General features: G+C 34.9%; 1 protein-coding gene across 39 annotated transcripts in view; it reads right to left on the reverse strand.

Annotated features, from left to right (window-relative positions):
* RIMS2 (regulating synaptic membrane exocytosis 2) overlaps positions 1-22,796 on the reverse strand; it is a 593,954-nt gene that overhangs the window by 450,088 nt on the left and 121,070 nt on the right. For all 39 annotated transcript variants that reach the window (XM_081070132.1, XM_081070114.1, XM_081070124.1 and 36 more), the window contains one exon: positions 11,012-11,222. In XM_081070132.1, coding sequence (XP_080926258.1) covers positions 11,012-11,222 — 211 coding nt within the window. The remainder of the gene's footprint in view (positions 1-11,011; positions 11,223-22,796) is intronic.

A 22,796-nucleotide genomic window follows, 5' to 3' on the forward strand; every position in this document is an offset into this window, starting at 1 on the left:
TAGACAGGTTAATACACAACATACAGAGTTTTATAGTTGATCGCAATGCAACAGATTTTCAAGGGATATTTCAATTTTTCACTGTACTTAACTTATTGACTAAAATTTTGCTCAGCATATAGGGACCCCATGTTAGAAATCAAGAAATATATTTTCAAGCAAACTATTATCAGATGTTATTAGACACTTCTGTGTATGGCCTAAATGGGGTAGCAAGGACTAGATTTCTCCACCTGCTTGAAAAAAACAAACAAAATACATGAAAGAATGGTTTCCAAAACACTGGATATTGAGCAACAAAAGACAGTGGTAGCTAAAAGATAGAAACAAATATGAGAAGCTCTACAATTGTCCCCAGCTTAGTGCTTTGAAAGACTTCAGGAAGCAGAACAGTATGGAGGAGCTGAAGTTCAGCTTGGCAGACATCCAGAGTAGAAGGGATTAAAACTGAGAGTCTCAGGAGAACAACACAGCTAGATTTCACAGGACAAGTTACCAGAGAGAAGAGAAAGATGGACTGAGAGAGAATCCCAGAGATCTGTAGAGGGTACTTTCATGCATTCAGCTGAGTAATGATCAGTGAACATGCATGTGAGAAAATAACCAACAGTAGAAAAAAAGTCATCTAAAAGGATTAGAGAGAACAGTGGCTGTTCCCACCTGCAAGACTAGAAAAAGACATAATTGGTCAGGCATTGGTTAAAGTATGCAAGAAAGCCTTGCCTTAATAGAAGAGAATAATTGGTGCTAAACTGAGCACTGCTCCATATTCATCTAACAAATCCTAAAAGCAAGACAGAGAAGTGTCAAATTATTACCACATAACTGCATCCTAAAACAAAGCTAAAGAAGAGTTACAGGAACACAAAGATATCCAGCACCCAACAAAGTAACACTTACAATGCCTGGCACCCAACATAAGATATCAAACATGCAAAAAGTCAAAAAAAAAAAACGAGAATATTCAATCAATCCAAAACTAACAGAGACGTTAGAATTAGCCGAGGATGACATTAAAAGTTATTAGGGAGTGTGTATTCTATATGTTTAAAAAGTTAAGTAGATTTGGAAAGATATAAAAATGTCCAAACTGAAGGTCTGTAATTGAAAAATACAATGTCTAAAATGAAAGATGTCATCAAATGATATTAACAACAGATATGATATTGCAGAAGAAAAGATTAGTAAACTTTAAGACATACAATAGAAAATATAACAAAAACACACACAAATAAAATTTGGTTTAATGAAAAGAACAGAGGTGAGTAGGACAATTTTAAGCAGCCTAACATATGGGTAATGGAAGTCCCTGAAAGAGAGGAAAGGGGGAGCCAGCAAAAATACTTGAAGAAATAATGGCCAAAATTTTCCAAAGCTATAAACTCACAGATCCAAAATGCTCAAAAAACTCCAAACACAAGAAACAAAGAAAAATATCACAAGAAATGTCATAATTAAATTGCACATAACTAGTGATAAAAAGAAAATCTTAAAAGCAGCTAGAGAAAAAAGACACATTATATAAAAGGAAACAAAGGTGAGATGATATCATACTTCTCATTGGAAACAGTGAAAGGGAGAAGGCATGAAGCAACATCTTTAAAATATTGAAAGAAAATAATTGTGAATCTACAATTCTATACCCAGCAAAAATGTCTTTTTAAAAAAGGCAGAATTTTCAGCACAAAAAGTTGAAGGCATTCATTACTAACAGACTTCCACTACAAAAAATATTGAAAGAATGCCTTCAGGCAGATAAAATATGATTCCAGATACAAATACAGATCCACAAAAAGAAATGACTAGTACTAGAAATGGTAATGACAAAAGCAAATATCCATTACTTCTCTCATTATTTGAAACGGTAAAAAGTTTAAACAAAAGGAATAACAATGCACTGTGAGGTTTATAAAATAGGTAAAAGTAAAATATACGAATATGAAACCAACAACAAAATCCAAAGGGGAGAAATGAAATTACACTATTGTAATTTTCGAACACTATATGTGAAATGGTATAATATGAGTTATGGTTGACTATGATAATTTAAAGATGTATACTATAAATCTTAAAGCTGTTAATAAAATAACAAAACAAAAGTTATAGCTAATGATCCAACAAAGGAGATAAAATAGAGTCATAAAATATACTTTGTTAATCCAAAAGAAGACTGAAAAGATGTAAATAAAGATCAGAGGATACAAGTAGAAAACAAGCAAAATATTACAATAAAATTTAATCATGTCAGTAATCACATTAAATGTAAATTCTCTAAACAATCAATTAAAACACACAGATTGTAAAACTGGATAACAAAGTAAGATCCAATTACATGCTGATTATAAGAAAAGTACTTTAATTATAAAGATACAAATGAGCTTAACATAAAAGAATAGAAAAACATAAACCAAGTTAATACTACCCAATAGAAAGAAAGTTGGAATGGATATAATTACATTAGAAAAAATTAATCTCAGAGCAAAGAATATTACCAGGAGTAAAGAAAGTCACTTAATGATAAAAAGGTCAATTAACTAAAAAAACATAGTGTTTCTAAACATTTATGCACCTAAAAACAGAGCTTAAAACTATATGAAATAAAAACTGATAGAACTTCAAGAAGAAACAGACAAATCCAAGTATAGTTGCATATTTCAACACAACTCTCTTAATAATTGAGAAGATAAATAAAATCAACAAAGATACAGTAGACTTGAACAACTCTATTAACTAACTTGAACTAATGAACATTTAAAAACACTCTGTCCAAAAATAGCAGAACTTACATTCCTTTTAAGTGCACACAGAACACTTACCAAAATAAATCACATCTGGGCCACACAGTAAGTATCAACACATTTCAAAGGACTCAAGGCATACAAAGTATATTCTGGGACTACAACAGAATTAAGTTAAAAATCATTAATAGAAAGATCTTTGGAAACCCCCGAATATTTGGAAAACAAACAACATACTTGTAAATTATCCATGGGTCGAAGAAAAAACAGAAAATTATAAAATATTTTTAACTGAATAAAAATAAAAAGACAATATAGCAGATTTTGCGGGATGCCATTGAAGCAAGTATCTAGGGGGAATTGACAGCATAGGGTGCCACATTAGAAAAGAAGTCTCAAAGCAATGACTTCAACATCCACCTTAAAAAAAACAGTAAAAGAGAAAATTAAACCCAAAGTAAGCAGAAGGAAATACCGTATTTCCCCGAAAATAAGACCTAACCGAAAAACAAGCCCTAGCATGATTTTTCAGGATGCGCCTAATATAAGTCCTACCCCAAAATTAAGCCCCAGTTAAGACTGTCAGCCAGACAGATGCATTTAGTACGTCCCTTGCAACACATGATGGACGTACTGAATTATAAAATAATAATACTAATATATAATTAAATATAAATAAATAACATTAATGACATTAATACTTAAAATAAATGCTATAAATTATATTTAAGTATTTGTAAATACCCAAGCAGGCACCTTTGGACGAGAGGTAAACACATGAACTCGAGACTTATTGCTGAATGACCAATCAGAGTGCAGACACAATACACAAATAACATATACACTTGATAATGAACGGATGTGGTTGTGTCTAATATGAATCTTCATCATCCAATACATCGTGTGTTGTAATGGACGCACTTAATGCACTCATGTGAAATAAACGTTTTCTAAATTTTGGTGCCTGCAATTTTTTGTTGCTTTTGTGTGGACCATCATTCTTAACTATCATCATTTTTGTTGCCACCCCTGTCTCATAAGTCTTCAATTAACACTTGATTTAATGGTAGATTTAAAGAGAATAATATTTTGACTCCCAGACAAGATGAGTACAAAAAGAAAAGGCTATTCTGTCGAGTCAAGAAAGGAATCTTACCAGGGCAAGAATTTTACGGCTTTCTGCAAAGAGAAGAGAAGTTGGATCTCTGATAGGGCCGAAAATGGCGAGCAGAGTACAAAAATTTCAGTCAACAGGTGGGCGAGGGAAATGCTAAGAAGCACAACTGTGGATCAGGTCGGCAACCTTTCCTGAGCTGGAATACATCATCTGCGAATGGACTGCTGACAGGAGAGCAAAGGCTTTGGTTGTGTGCAGGGCTGATATTCAAGCATTTGCCTTTGCAATGGCACTACAGTTAGAAATATCCTCAGAAGAATTCAAAGCATCACAACACTCGCTAGATGGCTTCCTTCAGCGATATGAACTGTCTCTAAGATCGACAACACTGTTCAAGCTGGAAGATACTGAAGTTATTAAACGTGATGGCATCAACTTTTCTAAATACCAACTCTCCAACATGATTGCTATAAATGAAACTGCAGTGTTTATGCGCCAAGGAGCTCAAACAACAATTGATCAGAGGGTGCCTCATAAATCTACATTCCCTCCACTGGTTACGAAAGTGCATGTGTTACCTGTATTTTGGCAATTCGTCTGGGTGGAAAGAAAGCCCCACCTCTAATCATCACTAAGGACAAGAAAGATAAGATTGAACACGTTTCAGGTGTTTATTTTCTTGAACCAAAAAAGCTTGGTACACACAAGCAGTTATAAGGAAGTGGGTCGATTTAATGCTGCCACTTGTTTTGCGAGGTGGCCAAAGAGATCTGCTAGTCTGGGATTCAGCCAGCACTCACCGGGCTAAAGACAGGAAAAACTTCCTTGCGGAGAGAAGAATGGATCAAATAATGATTCCCACAGGAATGACTGCCTATCTTCAGACTCTTGATATTGCAATAAACAATCCATTCAAGGACCATTTGCACATGGAAATCAATGACTACACTGAAAGTAGAATGGAGAGAAATCAGCGTGGAAACTTTGTGAACACCAGCCTGCAAGAGGTCGTGACTTGGGTGAAGAATTCATGGGATAAAAATCGCTGACAGCTGTGTTGCCAATGCACTACGAGCAGGCTACATGGACAAGAAGTGCTCATTGAAGGAGAGCTCTATTGCTGGACATGAGAGATTGGGGCCAATGGTTCTACAGGAAACGGAGTCGCAAGAAATTCAAGCCGGAATTCGGGGTTTGGACAGTTATGATGCTGTTACAGAAGATGACATGACTGTATTTGAATAAATGTAGGTTTTGTACATGAATAAGTGAATAAATGTAGATTGTTGTACATGAATAAATGTACATTGTTGTACATGAAAAAATAAGACACCCCCTGAAAATAAGCCCTAATGCATCTTTTGGAGCAAAAATTCATATAAGACCCAGTCTTCTTTTCAGAGATATAAGGTAATAAAGGTCAAACACAAAATCAACAACAGAGAAAATCAACAAAACCAAAAGCTGGTTATTTGATAAATAAAAGTGATAAATATCTAATAAGACTGGAAAAGGAACCATGAATTACAAACATCAGGAATGAAAGAGATGACATCATTACACATTCTACACATATAAAAAGAATACAAATGGAATACTGTGAACAAGTTTATGCCAATAAATTCAAAAACTTATGAGAAACTGGACAAACTCCTTAAAAGAAACTACCAAAGTTCATTCAAGAAAAAAGTAAATAACATGAATAATCAAATATTTATTAAAGAAATTGAAACTGTTCTTTAAAACCTTCCCAACAAGTGAAACTGCATGCCTAGATGGCTACACTGGTAAAATCTACCAAACATTAAAGGATAAGTAATATCTACCAAACATTAAAGGATTAATAATACTAATTCTACACAAACTCTTCTAAACACTTAAGCAGAGGCAATATTAGCCAACTCATTCTATCAGGCCAGCATTACACTGATTTTTTTAATAATAAAAAATGCAAAATAAAAGACATTACAAGAAAACTACCCTCATACACATAGCAGAAATTGTAAAGAAAAAAAATTATCAAACCAAAGCCATTAATCAACGAGGTCGGAAATTACATTCGTGAACTCATCCAGAAAAGGTGCTACATACCTCACTGCTGAATATCACTACATTCACCTTCAAAGTGTTCCCCTTGGTAAGCTATGGACCAATTCCCGCGCCTAGTCCACCCTTTAAAGCAATTTTGGAACTCTTTCCGGAATGGCCATCAGAGCTGTAGTCGTATTACCCTTGATGTCCTGAGTGTCATCAAAATGTCTTCCTTTCAATATTTCTTTTATCTTCCAGTAAAGAAACAAGTCATTGGGTTCCAGATCAGGTGAGTAGGGAGGGTGTTCCAACACAATTATTTGTTGACTGGCTAAAAACTCCCACACAGACAGTCCTGTGTGAGCTGGTGCATTCTTGTGATGCAAGAGCCATGAATTGTTGGTGAAAACTTCAGGTTGTTTTCATCTAACTTTTTCACACAGCATTTTTAGCACTTCCAAATAGTAAACTTGGTTAACTGTTTGTCCAGTTGGTACAAATTCATAATGAATGATCTCTCTGATATCAAAATATGATATCATAAATGATGTTGGCAACATCATTTTGACTCTTGATTTGGACTGATGGAATTTTTTCGATCATGGAGAATTGGCTGACTTCCATTGTGCACTTTGATGCTTTGTTTCAAGGTCGTATTGATACATCCATGTTTCATCACCAGTGATAACACGGCCCAAAATATCGTCTTGCCTCTCTAAAAGGTCTCAGCAAACTTCGACTCTCCTTTTGTTCATCGGTGAGCTCCTTCAGGACCATTTTTGCACATTCCTTTCTCATGCCAAGATTTTCAGTTAAGATTTTACTGTTTCTCTATCAATGTTTATTTGGTCTGCTACGCTTCTCACAGTCATCTGATGATTTTGACACACAATCCAATGAATTCTTGCAATGTTTTCATCAATTCTGCTCATTTTTGGCTGCCCTGACCTCGCTTCCTCAGTGATACGTTCTCTCCCCTCAGAAAAACATTTACTGCCAATTTCTACATGGCATTATGCCCATAAACTTGGACTAACATGCCCCTGATTTCACTTCCACTCTTGCCAAGTTTAAGATGAAATTTAAGGTTTGTTCATTACTCTAATTCAAGCTCAGGCATTCTCATGAAAGCACAAAAAACATGCAACAACAATAATGAATGCCACTCAGCAAGACACTGCCACACGTCGACATGAACACAGCAATGGAACACCGATATACCAACGTTATGAAACCTTACCGAGCTGTTTGTACAGTGCTGCCAATGTAAGCGCATGGTGGCAAGTTCTTGAACTTAATTGTCACACCTCGTATAAAAGGGCTAATCCCTCACAACCAAATGGGATTTATCCCCAAAATTCAGAGTTGGTTTAACATTTCAAAATCAATCAATGTAGTTCACCATATTAACAAAGAAAGAAAAGAGATTTCCGGTCAGATGGCAGAATCGATAAAGGCTGTGCTCATTCCTCTTGAAAAAACTTCAACAAAGAGATAGGAAACATAAAAATGATGATGGAAAACATAAATAAGAACAAGTCAGAAATAAAGAATACAATAATGGAATGAACAATATCTTCCAGAGAATCAACAGTAGAACAGATGAAGCAGAGGATCAAATCAACAATTTAGAAGATAAGGTAGCAGAAAACACCCAATCAGAACAGCAAAAAGAAAAAAAAGATCCATAAAAATGAGGAAAGTTTAAGGGGCCTCTGGGACAACATCAAGCATACCAACATCTGAAAGGGGTATCAGAAGAAGAACAGACACAACAAAAAACTGAAAACGTATTTGAAGAAATAATGACTGAAAACTTCCCTAACCTGGTGAAAGAAATAGACCTACAAGCCCAGGAAGTGCAGAGTCCCAAACAAGATAAGCCCACATAGGTGCACACCAAGACACATCATAATTAAAATGCCAAGTGTTAAAGACAAAGAATCTTAAAAGCATCAGGAAAAAGCAGCTGGTTATGTACAAGGGAGCTCCCATAAAACTGTGAGCTTATTTCTCAAAAGAAACTTTGCAGTCCAGAAAGAATTGGCACAAAATATTTGAAGTGATGAAAACCAAGAACCTACAACCAAGACTACTCCACCCAGCAAAGCTATCATTTAGAATTGAAGTACAGATAAAGAGCTACACAGGCAAAAAAAAAGCTAAAGGGTTCATCACCACCAAACCAGTATTACAAGGAATTTTAGAGGGACTTCTTTAAGACAAAAAATATGAATAATAAAATACAATAATACATGTCTATCAACAATTGCTTTTAATGTAAGTTGATTAAATGTTCCAATCAAAAATACAGGATGGCTGAATGGGTAAGAAAAAAACAAAGCCCTTACATATGCTGCCTAAAAGAGACTCACTTCAGAATGAAAGACACACAGAGACTGAAAGTAAGTAAAGGGATGGAAAAAGTTATTTCATGAAAATGGAATCCAAAAAAAAAATCTGGAGTAGCAATACTTATACCAGACAAAATAGACTTTAAAACAAAGGCTATAACAAGAAACAAAGAAGGACCCAGCAATCCCACTTTGGGGTATTTATCCAAAGAAACCTAAAACACTACTTTGAGGGGATATGTGCATCCATATGTCCATTACAGCTTTGTTTACAATGGCTGAGATGTGTAGTCAGCCTGGGTTGTGCATCGATGGATGAATGGATAAAGTGTAGGTTATATATATATATATATATATATATATATATATATATATATATATATATATATAAAGGAATATTGTTTGGCCATGAAGGAGAATGGGTTCTCACCATCTGCAGCAGCGTGGACGGACCTGGAGGGCATTGTGATGAGTGAAGTATGTCAGAGAAAGAAAGACAGATGCAATGTGATTTCACTTATACCAGTATATGGAACCTAAAGAACAAAAAAACAAACAAAAAACTAACAAAACAAAAACAAATTCATAGATACAGGAACATGTTGATGGTTGTCAGATGTGAGGGGATTTGGGAATGGGTGAAAAAAGGAAAGGGATTAAGAAGTACAAATTGGTCAAAGTAGTCATGGGGATGTAGAGTATAGCACAAGGAATATAGTCAATAATACTGTAATAATTATGTACAGTGTCATATGGCTACTTGATTTATTAGAGTAATAGATGGGAGGAGGGTTGGGGGACAGGGTGAAAAAAATGAAGGAATTAAGAAGTACAAATTGGTAGTTACAAAATAGTCATGGGGCTATAAAGTAAAGCACAGAAAATAGACCGTGTTTCCCCAAAAATAAGACCTAGCTGGACCACCAGCTCTAATGTGTCTTTTGGAGCAAAAATTAATATAAGACCCAGTCTTATATAGTATATAAGACCTTTACATAGTATATGTAATATATAGTAAAATAAGACCGGGTCTTATATAGTACAATATGATATGATATGACATGATATGATATATAATACAGAATAAGACCAGATCTTATATTAATTTTTGCTCCAAAAGATGCATTAGAGCTGATTGTCCGGCTAGTTCTTATTTTGGGGGAAACATGGTAGTGAATAATATGGTAATAACTATGTATAGTGGCAGGTAGATACTAGACTAATCAGGGGTATCACTTCTTAAATTATATAAATGTCTAACCACTATGCTGTACAACTAAAGTTAATATAAAATAATACTGAATGTCAACTGTAATTGAAAAATTTTTAAAGGGGGGGTAAGAAAAGGAGAATAAGAGGTTCAAATTTCCAGGTATAAAACAAGTAAGTCCTGGGGATGTAATGTATAGCATGGGGAATATAGTCAATAATATTGTGATACTACAGTATCAGGTGGTTGCTGGACTTACGGTGATCACTTCTTTAAGTATATAAATCATGAATAACTGTTGTGTACACCTGAAACTAATATATTATATATAAGCCATATTTTAATAAAACTTTTTTAAAAACAATAAAAAAAACACGTTTCATCTCAACTAATGGAGAAAAAGCCCTTGACATAATCCAATATCTATTTCCTATGTTAAAAATAAACTCAAAATTAGGAAGATAGCATCTATGAAAACCTGATAGCTAACATAATTTTTGATACTTAAAGACAAAATGCTTTCTCCCTAAGATCAAGAACTAGACAAGGATGTCTGCTCTCACCACTTCCATTCAGAATTGTACTGGTTTCTAGCCAATGCAATTAGTCAAGAGAAAGAAATAATCAGGTAAATGGGGAATGATTAAAAATAATCAGGTAAACGGGGAATGATTAACAGAAATCAACAAAACAATGAGAAAAGGGGAGTGAAATCACAGAGGAACAAATTCTCACTATTTTGTCTAAATAACGTATGCAAAGATACGAGCTTCCTATTTAAAAGCCACTTAAGTAAAGAAATGATAGATAAGATACTAGAGAGGTGGTAAATGCAAATTCCAAAGAACTTATTGAGACAAACATTTTTTAAATTGCTTTTGCTAATTTCAACAAAGCATTCTTTGGGTAGCGTTAAAATTTTTCTAAAGGGGATAGATACACTATAAAATTCTAGTACAAGTGTGAAATACCTCCTTAAACATTTCTTCTTTAAATTTCATAGTCTAACACTTATTTCATTAATGTTAAGATTAAAATAAAAGGTAATATATCTTTAAAGGCTATAAAATTATGAAACACAGGATCTCAAAGCTGGAAAGAGCCTCTTTCAAAAAGAAAAGAAACAGCAGCCAAAGGAAGACCATATCTATGAAGTTTATAAAATTATGTGTAGAAATGGAAAAAGCTGTGCCACAACTCTAATATTAATCAGTTGTGTGACTTTAAGAATGAACTTTAATATCTCTAGATCTGAGTTTTCTGCACCTGTGAAATAAAGGAATTAGACCAATTGATCTCTAAATTATCTTCATCATCTTTGAGAGTCTAAGGTTCCATGATTCTAAATAAAATAGTTAGCTTAAGGACATACATAATAAGACAGATATCTTTTAACTCACAGAAAAAATTAAAAATTTCTTTTATCTAAAAGGAATACAGGAGAAGGTGTTTGTTCATTGGTTAATCTGAATATTAACTTCAGTTGCCTTTTACATTTTACTCACAATAAGCTTAACTATGAGAGAATTATTACTTGTATGTGTAATTTTCATTTCTGTACCTTGTTTGAGCGTAAAGACACTCGACCTCCACAACGAGCACAGAATTTTGTTTGGCAATATGAACAGTTATGGCCACACCCATCAGCAAACTTTGTTTTGTGGCAGATGCCACAGGTTGGGGCATCACCCTTCTGTTCTTGCTGCTGCTGTGATTCTTCTCCCATCTTCTTTACCTGCTCCTTATACATTTCAAACTGCTGATGAAGTTTTCTGCAAAGAGAACAGATGAGAAAAAATTGATTTTCTGATGGTCTCAAAAAACTAACTACAATTTGTAGACACAATTTTACATCAAAAAAAAAATCCATAGGGTGAAAATAAAAGAATAAAAATTTAATATTCTGATAGTGGAATAACATCTTGTACGGCACATGATATCATCAAACTGCTGCAATTAATTTAAGAACCAGTTAATATGATATATGTTTATGGAGACATTTTTTAATATAATTGTAAAATTTCTACCTATTATTTGCAATATATTTCCAATTATAGACTATGAAATATTTACAATATTATTTTTCAACAATTTAGCTTCAAAACAGAGGGAGCAAATTTCACTTACACAGTGAAGTCAAAACCTATGAAATTCAAATCATTGAGACAGAATCTCAATTGGAGTAATCTTAAGAATCCAGACAGAGGGGAATATGTTGGATGAGTGCTCTCACTAATTGTTTAAATCTGTTCAACAGTCCAACAGTCTGGACATTAGTTGTCTAGTAAAACACTGAAATATTAGGATCCTACTATATAAGGCTGTGCAAATGCAAGTAAGGCCAAGTTTTACTTTAAAAACGAAACAATAAGAAAAAAGATACCTAGAACCTGGTATTATTAACTCTAGTTTAAAAGAAATAATGATAAAACTTTCACTTTAATTGTTTTTAGAGGGAAAATTGAAAATGTTTAAAACTACAATTAGTTCTGCTTAGGATTTACAAAGCTGTAAATAATGCCATTCCCATCCTAAAAATGACCAAAGGCTAACTATTCTACAAAATCATAACTTTTCTTAAGCCCACCAGAGAGTTGAGGATATAAAGCAAACATATAATCTGAACTCCAAAGAGTGGCAAGCCCCTCCAAAGAGTAACAGGGAAACACTGTTTCGCCTTTGGCAGGGCACAGGAGAAAGAAGTAGCCACAGTCCAGGCAGGCAAGAGGAAATCAGTTAAAACTTCAACAAATTGTAAAAGGCCATGTGTGGGCTAACATGACATTTTTGGAATAGCTAGGGACCCAGACGCAAGGGAATTTCACACTCACTCACAAGCACTTTTCCACAGGTTACTCCTCTCTAGTGGTTACTCATGAGTAAGATTGAGAGTAAAGCATAAAAACAAAGAATCCGGGGCAGTCGGATGGCTCAGTTGGTTAGAGCACGAGCTCCTAACAACAAGGTTGCTGGTTCACTTTCCACGTAGGATGGTGGGCTGTTCTCCCTGCAACTAAAGATTGAAAATAGCAACTGGACTTGGGAGCTGAGCTGTGCCCCCCCACAGCTAGATTGAAGGACAATGACTTGGAGCCCTGGAGAAACACACTGTTCCCCAAAATTCCCCAATAATTTATTTTTTTTAAAAGAATCCTTTGGGTGGTGGCTGTCCACATGTGTGTGTTAAAGAAATGACTAGTGGCTTCTGGGGCACAGCACAATTCCCCAAACTATCTCTCTTGGGGGAAAAAATAAAACAAAGCAAACAAAACAAAACAAAATCTAAAATCCACAGGGAAAGGAAATAAACTCCATCATCCCCAGGGCAAAAGCAAAGATCCATTGCGGCTAACGAAAAGGTTGAAGAAAAAAAGCTCTCTACCCATGAAAGAGGGACAGGAAACCATCTTCAGCCAAGAGTCTACCTACAAATCAAAGTCTTTTTATCACTCGGGAGGAATGGAAAATCCTATTCCAAACCAATCAGAGACACAAGGCAGATTTGCTTCCATGGGAAGGGGGAACTAAACAACTCTGAGCAAGCCTAAGGCACAGGTGCACAGGGCTTGTCAAAGAAGGGGGATGGAAAAACATAACAGAATACCCATTCCCCTACCAAAAGTCTCGCATCAAGAAATAAGCACCACTAGTCTACTGCTGACGAAGGGGCAAGAGCTTGAGGAGAGATTGGATGGCAATGCTGAGGGAGTAGCAAAACAATGGGGAAAAATGCTTCTGGTGCTGGTGCACCATCCTAAGCACAAGGGAATAGTAGTCCAGTATTAGAAGAATTTGAAGACTGGTGGATAACAATGACAACAACAACATCCACATCGATATGAACTCCTGACTTGATTGGTGATTTAATCCCAAATACTAACAGTCTGACAGAAAAGCCATGCCCACTTTAAAGCATAAATACAATTCAAAACCATGAGACATGGGGGGAAATAATAAGAATTCAACAATCCATTGTCTAGAGATAAAATAATCAACAGTTAGTCAGATGACAAGGATGATGGGATTAGCAGGTATAGACTTTAAAATAATTAAAATTATTAAGAGAAAGGATATATAGAAAAAGGTGAACAATACACATGAACAGATGGGGGTACTGGAGCAGAAAGATGGAAACTGTAAGAGTAAAAATGGAAAGGCTGAAAACATAAACATGCCATCAAAGATGAAGAATTCCTTTGATGGACTCATGAGCAGGTTTTGAAAGATCTGAGGGAAAGATCAGTAAATTTGAAAATAAGTCAATAAAATTATCTAAACTAAAACGGAAAAAAGAGTAGAAGAAAAAAGAAAAAAAGAAAAAACATATGGGACATTGGAGCTCCAGAAGAAGAAAGACAAAACAGAACAAAGGACGTACTTGAAGAGATAATAGCCGTGAATTTTCCAACACTAACGAAAGTCACCAAATCACAGACAACGAACCTCAGAGAATCCGTTGTAGAATACCAAATACATACACAGAAACACACACACACACACACCTAGACACCATAGTCAACATCATAGTTAGACTGCTAAAAAACAAAGAGAAAGAGAAAACTACAAGAGCAGCCAGAAGAAATGACACATTATATACAGAGACCAATGATAAGAAGTGTAGATTATTTTTCAGAAACCACGCAAGCTAAAAGACTTTGGAGTGACTATATATAAAGTATATATAGTCAATCTATATATCTATATATTTCAATCTATATAAAGTTCTGACAAGAAACAATTTTCAGCCCAAGATCCTGTATGCAGTGAAATTATGCTTCAAAAAATCAAGGCAAAATAAAAACGTTTTCAAGCAAAGAAATGTTGAAATAATTAGTTGTCAACAGACCTTAACTACAAGGAATTTAAAGTAAGTTCCTCAGGCAAAATAACTTTGATAATACTGGGACGTATCAAATAGGAACCTGGATCTAGACAGAGAAATAAATATTTATGTTTAAAGGGGGGAGGGAAAAAAAATCTCAAACCAGTTCCCAAAAAAGGAAAAGAAGAGAAAGTTAAACACAAAGAAAGTAGAGAGAAGGAAATAAAGATTAGAGGAGGGGGAAAAAAAATCAATGAAATCAAATGCTTATTCTTTTGGAAAAAAATCAATATAATTTATAAACCTCTAGCCAGAATGATCAAGAAAGAATAAAAAGAATGAAGAACAAGAATTATCTATAGCAAAAATAACAGAGGAAACATCACTACAGGCTCCACACTTAAACAAACTTTAAATTTAAATAAGAGAATACTGTAAAAAAAAAAAAGAAAAAAGGGAAAAAAAAAAAGAACTATGCCCAAAAATTCTACACCTTGCATGAGAAATAGACCATTTCCTTGAAAGAAAGAAATTAGCACATCTCACTCACAAAGAAGCAGATAGCCTGACAAGTCTTGTATCAATTAAAGAAGATTAATTCATAGTTTAAAAAACCTTTCAAAACAAAACCCCTGTTCGCTATGGCTTCAGTGGTGAATTCCACCAAACATTTAAGGAACAAATAATACCAATTCTAATAATCTTTTCCAGAAAATGGGGAAAAAAAGGAACACTTTCTAATTAATTTCCTAATGCCAGCATTACTAGGACACCAAAACCATACAAAATATAACAAGAAAGTAATAAACCAATATTCCTCATGAGAAAATGCAAAAATCCTCAACACAACATAAACAAGTCAAAGCGAGAAATATGTTAAAGAATAGTACATAACCACAGGTGATGGTTATCCTGGGAATGCAGGTTGGTTCCATATTCTACATTCAAGCAATGTAATTCAAAATATTAACAGACTAAGGTAAAATAAATATATGATTATGTCAAATTATGCCGAGAAAGCACTTGACTCAGCAAACTAGAAACAGACAGAAACTTCCTTAATGCAATAAGGATATCTACAAAAAAAATCCTATACTAAAAACTTTCAGTATTGTGAAAAATTAAATGCTTTCCCCCTGAAATCAGGAACAAATTAAGGTGTCCTCTAGTCCTCTCTCACTACTCCTAATTGATATTGGACTGGAAATCTTAGCCAGTGCATTAAAGCAAGAAAAATTAAAAGCATAGGGATTGCAAAAGAAAATTAAAAACGTATGTGCAGATGGCATAATTGTTTTTGTATAAAATCCCAAAGAAACTACAAAATATCTCCTGCAATAAATAACTGATCTTAGCAAGGTCACAAGACATAAGCTGAATACACAAAAAACAATTGTATTATTGTATACTAGCAACAGACAACTGGAAATCAAAAATTTTTAAAGTAGTCTCTCCTTATTTACAATAGCCAAGATATAGAAGCAACCTAAGTGTCCATAGATAGACAATTGGGTACAGAAGATGTGGTACATATATACAATGGAATATTACTCAGCCATATGAAAGAATGAAATCTTATCATTTGCTATGCTAAGTAAAATAAGTCAGACAGAGAAAGACACATACCATATAATTTCACTTATATGTGGAATCTTTAAAATAAGTGAACAAACAAAACAGAGAACAAACTGATGGTTACCAGATGAGAGGGGGGGTTGTGTGGCAGGGTGAAATAGGTGAAGGGATTAAAAAGTACAAATTGACAAGTTATAAAATAGTCACAGGGATGTAAACTATGGTATAGGGAATACAGCCAATAATATTGTAATAACTACGTAGGGTGCCAGGTGGGTACTAGACTCATCGAGGAGATCACTTCGTAAGTTATATAAACATCTAACCACTAACATGTACACCTGAAAGTAATGTAATATTGAATGTTAACTGTAATTGAAAAATTCAAAAAAATTTTAAAAGTAGTCTGCAACAAAGAAAAGAAAGAAAAGACAGGAATAAATCTAACAAAATATGTACAAGCTTGCTATTGAGAAAACTATAAAACACTGATAAAAAGAATCAAAGGAGATCTAAAAATAGGACAAATACGCTGTATTCGTCAATGAAAACACTCGATATTGTTAAAATATCAGTTCTGTCTAAATTGATCTATTGATTCAATGTCATCTCAATCAAAATATCAGCACAATTTTTGGAAGAAATTGGCAAGCTAACACTAAAATTTACATGGAAAAGCAAAATTCCTAGCATAGACAAAATATTTTGAAAAAGAAGAAAATTGAAGGACTCACAATACCTGATTTCAGACTTATTTTAAAAGCTGAAGAAGTAATCAGGTCAATAGGATATTGGCAAAGCAGAAACACATACGATACCAATGAACAGAATAAGGTCTAGAAATAGTCTAATACTTAAATGGTCATTAATTTTTTAACGGTTCCAAGGTAGTTCAATGGAGAAAGAATAGCCTTTTAAGCAATGGGAAATTCATGGGTAAAAAAGTAATTGGAAATGCATGTGTAAAAAAAAAAAAATGAGCCTCAACTCATACTTCACACCTTATATAAAAATTACTCAATATATTACAGAACTATAATCAATGGACTACAGAAATATAATGACTAAAATACAAAACTCCTAGAAAATGACATTGAAGAAAATTGTGCTCTTGGGTGAAACAAAGATTTCTTAAAAGAGGTTAAGTAAATATTTCTTCAATGGGATGTAAAAACTATGAACCAGAAGGCAACAATGGCAATATATAAATGAATAAGCATGGTTGTGTTCCAATAAAACATTATGAACAAAAATTTAAATTTCGTGTCACTTTATAGTCACAGAATGCTATCATAAAAAAAAATTTTTGCAACCATTTTAAAATGTAAAAGCAATTCTAAACTTGTCAGTTATACAAAAAACAGGCAGTGGGCCAGATTTGGCCTCTGGGCCATTTCACTCATTTCTATACAATATGATTTCATTTATATGACATTCTGGAAAAGGAAAAGTTATAAGTACAGAAATGACATCAATGGTTGTTAGGGGCTGGAATAAGGCAAGGGGCATAAAACTACAAATGGGAAAAAGGAACTTTTTGGGGTGAAGAAAATATTCTATGTTTTTGTTATAATGGTAGATATATAACTGTACATATTCAAAATTCACTGAAGTATCTCAAAGGAGTGAATTCTACTGTAAATAAATTATACCTCAAAAAACCTGACTTTAAAAAGTTAGTTTCACCGTGCTAACCTTAAGTCAGTAGGTAAATTAAAAGTAGAGCTCTATGAGTGTGTTCTTATATCTACTTAATCACTAAAGCATACTTTCTTTTCACATCTAAAACCAATAAATTCAAATAGCTATCCCAGTTTAATTAACTTTTTTTGTAACTTCATATAACGCAGTTTCTCCCTGATGATCTTCCACCAGGTTTAAGTGAATCTTCGCTAACACAAAACAAGGACTACTACACGTGTCCAAGCCGATAAAACGTTCCAGAACAGACATGTTTTTATGTGGGCTATTGATTGAGCTCTGCATCAGAGCTTCTCCCACCTTTTAGGAGAATTATCTTTGTATGTGTGAGATATACTGTACATTTCTATATAGCTGTTGATATACTTACGATCTCTGGCATACCTCTGAGTAAAAGGCTGAAACTCACTGGGAGAAAGAGAAAGAAAGTAGGAAGGGGAAAATTAGAAAGAGTACTGCTTTGTTTCATTTCGAGAGACTGGAGTACTATACTAGGCAAGTTACCAAAGCACACTGGGGGAAAAAGCAGAAGTCTAGTTAAGTGACTTGTGCTGTAATATACATATAGTGCCTCAAGGAATAGTAGAAGTCCCGTTTCACACAAGGGGAGAAGGCCAGTCATATTAATAGCAAAGTTGGTAATTATGTTTCCCAAAGTGCTAGATTAGAACTATTTAAAACCCTCTTACATTACATAAGAACTGTAATAATTCCAGAGGCCGCAGCATTATCAAGGTTGCAGGATGGGATGAAATGGTCCCAGTTGTGGGAAGAGATACAGAAGCTGCACTCCAGACAGGACCTGCCTGCAATAGTTTGAGGTCATAAGAAAAGACTTTTAGAGAGATTTTGTGTATTCATCCTTCCAGTCCTTTAAAACGAGAAACTAGTATATGTAGAAGTGGTAGTGTACATGTGGATTCAGGAGCTAAATTACATTCCTTGCCAAGAGCATATCTTGCCTTCCCATTTATAAATAAGCAAAATTCTATCTCTGCTTCCTCACCCCAGTCACTCTTTAACCAAGCTAATCTAGTTTCTAGTCAACTTCCTAATTCTCACAAAGTTTATTAATGATCTCCCTATACTTAAAATTAATAGAAAAATTCTTTAGTCTTCATCTTACTGCATTCTCAACAGTATTTGAAATTTTATGTTCACTGTCCCCTTGGCTTTCATAATACTCTCAGTTTTCTTCCTGTATCTATGGCCTTTATTTTCTTTCTCCTTTGAAGGTCAAGACTCAGGCCCTCCTCTCTTTCATTCTATAGTGTCTTCTTAGGCAGGCTTACCCATACCTAAGGTTTCAATTCCCACGTATATCTAAATCACTTAAACATGTAAATCCTCAGCTCAGAGCTTCAATATTCAGTTGCCTAATTTGACATCACTAATTGGAAATTTCAATACCACCTGAAATTCAGTATATGCAAAATTGAACTCATCTTAATTGTCCTATATAAATCAGATTCTCGTCCAGTGTTCCCTACTTCAGTAAATAGTGCCACCAATCAATTATACAGGCCTGAAATCTAGAATTATTCTGGAAATATCTCTCTCCCTGAAACACATAGTTTATCACTAAGTCCTTTTAATTTTACTTCCTACATGTCTTGAATCCTTCCACTGTCTCCATATCCACTGTCAATACCATTGGCCTTGTTCCCATCAATGCCCACCTAATCCCCTAGCTACCCACACCACTTCTCCCTTCAATCTATTCTGTACACTACAGGAAAAATTATCTTTCCTGAAACAAATTATCATCTCTGTTTAAAATACTCTAATGACTTCTGATTGCTCTTAAGAAGAAAAAACTTCTTATGAAGACTTACAAAACTGAACGTTCTAGCACGCATTCACCTCTTCAATCTCATTGTTTACACTATTTCTTTTCTGTCCTTCTGCTGAGGCCATTCTGGCTTTCTTTCATCCTTTAAACTCACCATGGTGCAGCTCATTACAAGGTCTTTGTATTTTATACATGTTCTTGCCTCCACTTAGATTGCAATGCACACCTTTTTTGTTTTTCATTTTCTTAGGTATCCAGAATAGCATTGATCATTGGTAGCATTCACTGATCCATGCTTGACTACTATTTTAATTATTTTCCTTTCCCCAATGTGATTTCCCTTCCCTCAGGTAACTAGTCTTGTACAGTTACATAAATGACATTGTTTCATTTACATATTTTTGCTTCCTATATTTCTTACTCAGCTTTACTTTTTTTTTTTTTTTAAAGATTTTATTGGGGAAGAGGAACAGGACTTTATTGGGGAACTTTATTTAGTGTGTACTTCCAGGACTTTTTTCCAAATCAAGTTGTTGTCCTTTCAATCTTAGCTGTGGAGGGTGCCGTTCAGCTTCAAGTTGTTGTCCCTTCACTCTTAGTTGTGGAGGGTGCAGCTCAGCTCCAGGTCCAGTTGCTATTGCTAGTTGCAGGGGGCACAGCCCACCATCCCTTGCAGGAGTCAAAACCAGCAACCTTGTGGTTGAGAGGACGCTTCAACCAACTGAGCCATCCGGGAACTCAGTGGCAGCTCAGCTCAAGGTGCTGTGTTCAATCTTAGTTGCAGGTGGCGTTGCCCACCATCCCTTACAGGACTCGGGACTCGAGGAGTTGAACCGGCAACCTTGTGGTTGAGAGCCCACTGGCCCATGTGGGAATCTAACTGGCAGCCTTCGGAGTTAGGAGCACAGAGCTCTAACTGCCTGAGCCACCGGGCCGGCCCAGCTTTACATTTCTATATATAAATTATAGCTAATGCATAGGGTGCTTACTATGTATCAGGTAAATATGAGGTCTGACAATTAAGTTCGTGAACTTGCCACCATATGCTTACATTGGCAACACTGTACAAACGGCTCAATAAGTTTCATAACCTTGGTATATCAGTGTCTCACAGCTGTGTTCGTGTCAACATGTGGCTGTGTCTTGCTGAGTGGTATTCATTATTGTTGCTGCATGTTTTTGTGTGCCATTACAAGAATGACTGAGCTTGAATTAGAGCAACGAACAAACGTAAAATCTCTTGTTAAACTTGGTAAGAGTGGAAGTAAAATCAGGAGCATGTTAGTCTAAGTTTATGGGGATAATGCCATGAAGAAAATGGCAGTGTACAAACGAATTAAACGTTTTTCTGAGGGGAGAGAACACGTCACTGATGAAGAGAGGTCAGGGCAGCCAGTAACAAGCAGAACTGACAAAAACATTGCAAAAATTCGTCCAATTATGCATGAAAATCGTCAGTTGACTGTGAGAAGCGTAGCAGACCAAGTAAACATCGATAAACAGTTAGGACAATCTTAAATGAAAATCTTGGCATGAGAAGGTGTATGCAAAATTGGTCCCGTAGGAGTTCTTACATCACGACAATGCACCAGCTCACAGAGCACTGTCTGTGAGGGAGTTTTTAGCCAGTAAACAAATAACTGTATTGGAAAACCCTCCTTACTTACCTGATCTGGCCCCCAATGATTTCTTTCTTTACCAGAAGATAAAGGAAATATTGAAAGGAAGACATTTTGATGACATTCAGGACATCAAGCGTCATATGATGACAGCTCTGATGGCCATTCCAGAAAAAGAGTTCCAAGATTACTTTGAAGGGTGGACTAGGTGCTGGCGTTGATGCACAGCTTCCCAAGGGGAGGACTTCAAAGGTGGCTGTAGTGATATTCAGCAATGAGGTACATACCACTTTTTCTAGGATGAGTTTGCAAACTTAATTGTCAGACCTTGTAGATATTATTGCTATTATTATTCCTATTCTGCAGAGAAGTTATTTTGCTCATGCTTACATAGGTGGTAAGTGGTTCAAGACCCAAATTCAGTGTTGCTCCATGCTCTTAAGCATTATAGTTTAGGCATCTCATTCATGCATTTTAATGGCTTTGTAATGTTTTGTTTTTCTAAACCACATTTTATTCATCCGTGTATTTTTTAAGTTGGCCCTATAATTCATTACTATATAATATTTCTGTAATGATATATTTATAAATAGTTTTCTCTGCAGTATATACACAGCAATGTAATACACATACTCAAGTTAACTAAATATGTCTAAACTGCACTGCCATATAGCTTAATCTAGTTAGCACACCTGTAAGCAGAGTATGAAGAATCTAGTTTTCTATTGTCCTCATCCATTTGTAATATCATTCAACTTTTAAAATTTTTGGAGCTTTGATAGATTATCTCAGTTCATGTTTTTCTGACTGCTGATGAAGTTCAGCCAGTTGGACAGACCTTCCTATGAACCGCCTATTCACTCTGTCCCTTACCAATACTCTATTGGATTTCCTGTATTTTTCTTGCTGATTTTCAGGAGTACCCTATACAGCCTACATGTTAATCCTTTATACATTAAGTATTGAAAGTATCCTAATCTGACAACTAATTGTTAATTTTGTCATGATGTCCCTTTGTTAAACAGAAATCTTTAATTTTGATGTAGTTAAATATATCAATTTCTCCCGTCGTGTTTTGTGGTTTTGGTGGCTGGCTATAAAAATTCCTTACTTACCCCTAAGTCAGTCACAAAAAATTCTACAGTTTCTTCTAATAGCTTTATAGTTTTGCCTCTCACATTTAGGCTTTTAATCGATCTGAAGTTTATTTTTATATGTGATATAATGCAAGAATTTAATTTCAATCTTCTCCATATAGAGATTCCATTTTCCCAGCCCCATTAAATAGCCCATCCATTCTTCCACTGATTTATGATAGCAATCTATCATATACTAAGTTTCCATATGTGCAAAAGTCTATTTATGGATGTTGTATTCTATTTCATTGGTTTTTGTGTTTGTTCCTACTCCAGAACAACACTGTCAGAAACAAACTCCAAATAGAATGAAAGGTCTAAAAGATCTCAAATATATAATAAACTTGAATATATAACTTCCCAGTGATGTAAATCAGAGGTCAGCTAACTTTTTCTGTAAAAGTCCCAACAGCAGATAATTTAGGCCTTGTGGGCATAGGGTCGGTTACAACTACTCAAATCTATCATTAGGATGCAAGAGCAGCCATAAAAAAACAAATGCAAACAAATGAGCTTGACTGTGTTCCAATACAACTTTATTTACAGAAACGGTCAGGAGGCAGGATTTGAATCACAGGCCATATTTTGCTGATCCCTGATATAGATAAAAGAGTCAAAGATATACTCATATTTAATTTAAAATGTTTACTACAAGTGAATATATAAAAGACATATACAATAATATATTCAAAACTATTGTT

This window comes from Rhinolophus hipposideros (assembly GCF_964194185.1).
Source record: "Rhinolophus hipposideros genome assembly, chromosome: 13".
Taxonomy (NCBI): Eukaryota; Metazoa; Chordata; class Mammalia; order Chiroptera; family Rhinolophidae; genus Rhinolophus; species Rhinolophus hipposideros.